Here is a 2,206-nt window from a genome sequence, read left to right on the forward strand (position 1 = left end):
CTGAGGCAGAAGGATCGCTGGAGCCCAGCAGGTCAACGCTGGGGTGGCCGTGAGCGTGCCCCTGCACTCCAGCCTGGGCGACGGAGTGAGACTCCAACTCAAAAAAATAAAAAAATAAAATAGGGTGACCCAGTGCCCAGGTTTACCTGGAACTAAGGACTTCCTGAGATGTGGGACTTTCAGTGCTGAAACAGGGACAGCCCAGGGCAAACCAGGAGGGTTGGTGACTCTTGAACACTGTCACCAACTCCAACTCCATATTAGAAAAGACCTCTCAGCCGGGCTCGGTGGTTCAGCCTGTAATCCCACGCTTTGGGAGGCTGGGGTGAGTGGACTGCCTGAGCCCGCAGGTTCGAGACCCACCTGGGCAACTTGGCGAGACCGCATCTCTACAATAAATCAAAAAATGAGCCGGGCGTGGTAGCGCTCGAAGGCGGAGGCGGAAGGATCGCCGGAGCCCGGCAGGTCGAGGCTGCGGTGGCCGGGAGCGGCCACTGCACTCCAGTCTGGGCGACAGAGTGAGACTCCGACTAAAAAAAAAAAAAACAAAAAGACCTCTCTTTGAGCATGTCTGCTTCAGAAGTCAAAGGTGTCGCAGCGGGGAGACAGAGGAGACAAGCGGCCTCAATCCAGGAGCTGCCAGGGTCCTGGTCCCTGAACCACTCCTGCTACCCTGGGTCAGTGGGGGAGGGCCAGGGAGAAAGACGGCAGAGGGTGCACTAGAAGGGGAGGGACAGGGACTCACCCCGGCTGCAGGAACCCTGCTCCACGGAGACGGCGTCCAGGGCGATGTCCAGGTAAGCAGTACTGCCCCTCGTTCCCTCAAACATCAGCTGTGGGAGGACAAGGGGACCCCCCAGTCCTGTGAGCCTCTTGTCCAGGCCTCCTGCCCCTGGTCTCCTTCCTGAATTCAGATGGCCGGACCCCCGCCCCCTTTTGGCCACCCCGAGATGAGATACCCCTGGGGCCCCAAGATCTGCCCTCAGTCTCACCTGGAGGGGCAGAGCGAGCCCTGCAGGCACTGTGACAGCAGTTGGTACCCAAGAGGGGCTCTGGGTGTTCGTGTGTTTCCAGAGCACGTTGGGGCGGCTGCCCAGCGTGCCTGAGAGCTGCAGCAGTCTGAGCTGGGCGCCCCACGACAGCCCGAACATGTGGTAGGCAAAACGCACGCAGAGGGGGCCTTGCACCCACAGATCAGGGCTGCGCAGGCGGGCCACTCCGCCCCGGTGGAAGTCGTTGGCTTTCATGTGCAGGTAGCTGCCCTCTGAGGAGGCCAGAGCCCAGGACCCTGAGGCTCTGCTACCCCTGAGTGCTGTCTCCGCCGGCCCCCTTCTCAGAGCCCAGGCCTCTGCTTGCCTTGCCTCCCCGCTCCTTCATCCAGATCTGCCCAGGCCCACCCCCCTGCCCACCATGGTCTCAAACAGGCTTCCCGTGGCCCCTCACCTCCATTGGGGTACCCCCCGGGAGGCCCGGTGATGCCAGTAAGGGAGCGCCCGCTGGCTCGAACCCAGTCTCCGTCATCTGCAGACACTTGGGACCAGTCACAGAGGGGTTTGGAGTCGTCCTCAAAATCACACTGGGTGAAACGATCTGGGAGGAAGAGGTCACTGTAAGGTTTCGGAGAGGGCAGAGAGCAGGATACAGAGCGACACAGGGAGATGGAAGTTAGCGGGACTGCTGAGTTGATCTGGGGTCTGGAGCAGAGATGTGAGAGAGAATCTTTTAGGAGAAATCCAGGGATGGGTGGTGGGCAGAATGCCAAGGTCAGGGTCATAAACTGTCCGGGGCTGGACTCAGCTGCACAGACAGGCTTTGTCTGGGCGGCACAAGTTTGGGTGTCGTGGCCTGTGCCCTGAGGGCACTTGAGGCGGCCACTCCTGGACTGGGGACTGGCGTTCTGGTGCCAGAACATGGCTTCTGAGGGGGGAGAGGACGCCTGAGTGCTCCCGGTTCCCAACTCACAGTTGTCCCTAGAGCTGCGAATGACCGGTTTCAAGTCCGGAGGCTTCTCTCTCCTTGTGGGGAATTTGGAGAAAGCAAAAATGTAACTGTTGTCACTATTAAGAATGATAAGACTCAGGGATGTGATCTTTCTGGTGGTCACTTAAAGATGACTTTTCCTTTCTTTTTATCTATACTGTATCTGGGTTTATGCCTTGACCATTATTACTTGTCTTTTTTTTTTTTTTTTGAGTTGGGGTCTCAC

At 58.5% G+C, this 2,206-nt stretch overlaps 1 protein-coding gene across 1 annotated transcript in view; it reads right to left on the reverse strand.

The window, feature by feature from the left end:
• Positions 1-2,008, reverse strand: part of ZAN (zonadhesin) — a 40,212-nt gene extending 38,204 nt beyond the window's left edge. The window contains 4 exon segments of the mRNA XM_008053323.1: positions 746-833; positions 993-1,264; positions 1,444-1,590; positions 1,963-2,008. Of these exon segments, the coding sequence (XP_008051514.1) occupies positions 746-833; positions 993-1,247 (343 nt within the window). The 5' untranslated portion in view covers positions 1,248-1,264; positions 1,444-1,590; positions 1,963-2,008.
• Between the last annotated feature and the right edge of the window lie 198 nt (positions 2,009-2,206).

The sequence above is a fragment of the Carlito syrichta genome, unplaced genomic scaffold (assembly GCF_000164805.1).
Source record: "Carlito syrichta isolate Samal-C Ts95f unplaced genomic scaffold, Tarsius_syrichta-2.0.1 Scaffold288059, whole genome shotgun sequence".
Taxonomy (NCBI): domain Eukaryota; kingdom Metazoa; phylum Chordata; class Mammalia; order Primates; family Tarsiidae; genus Carlito; species Carlito syrichta.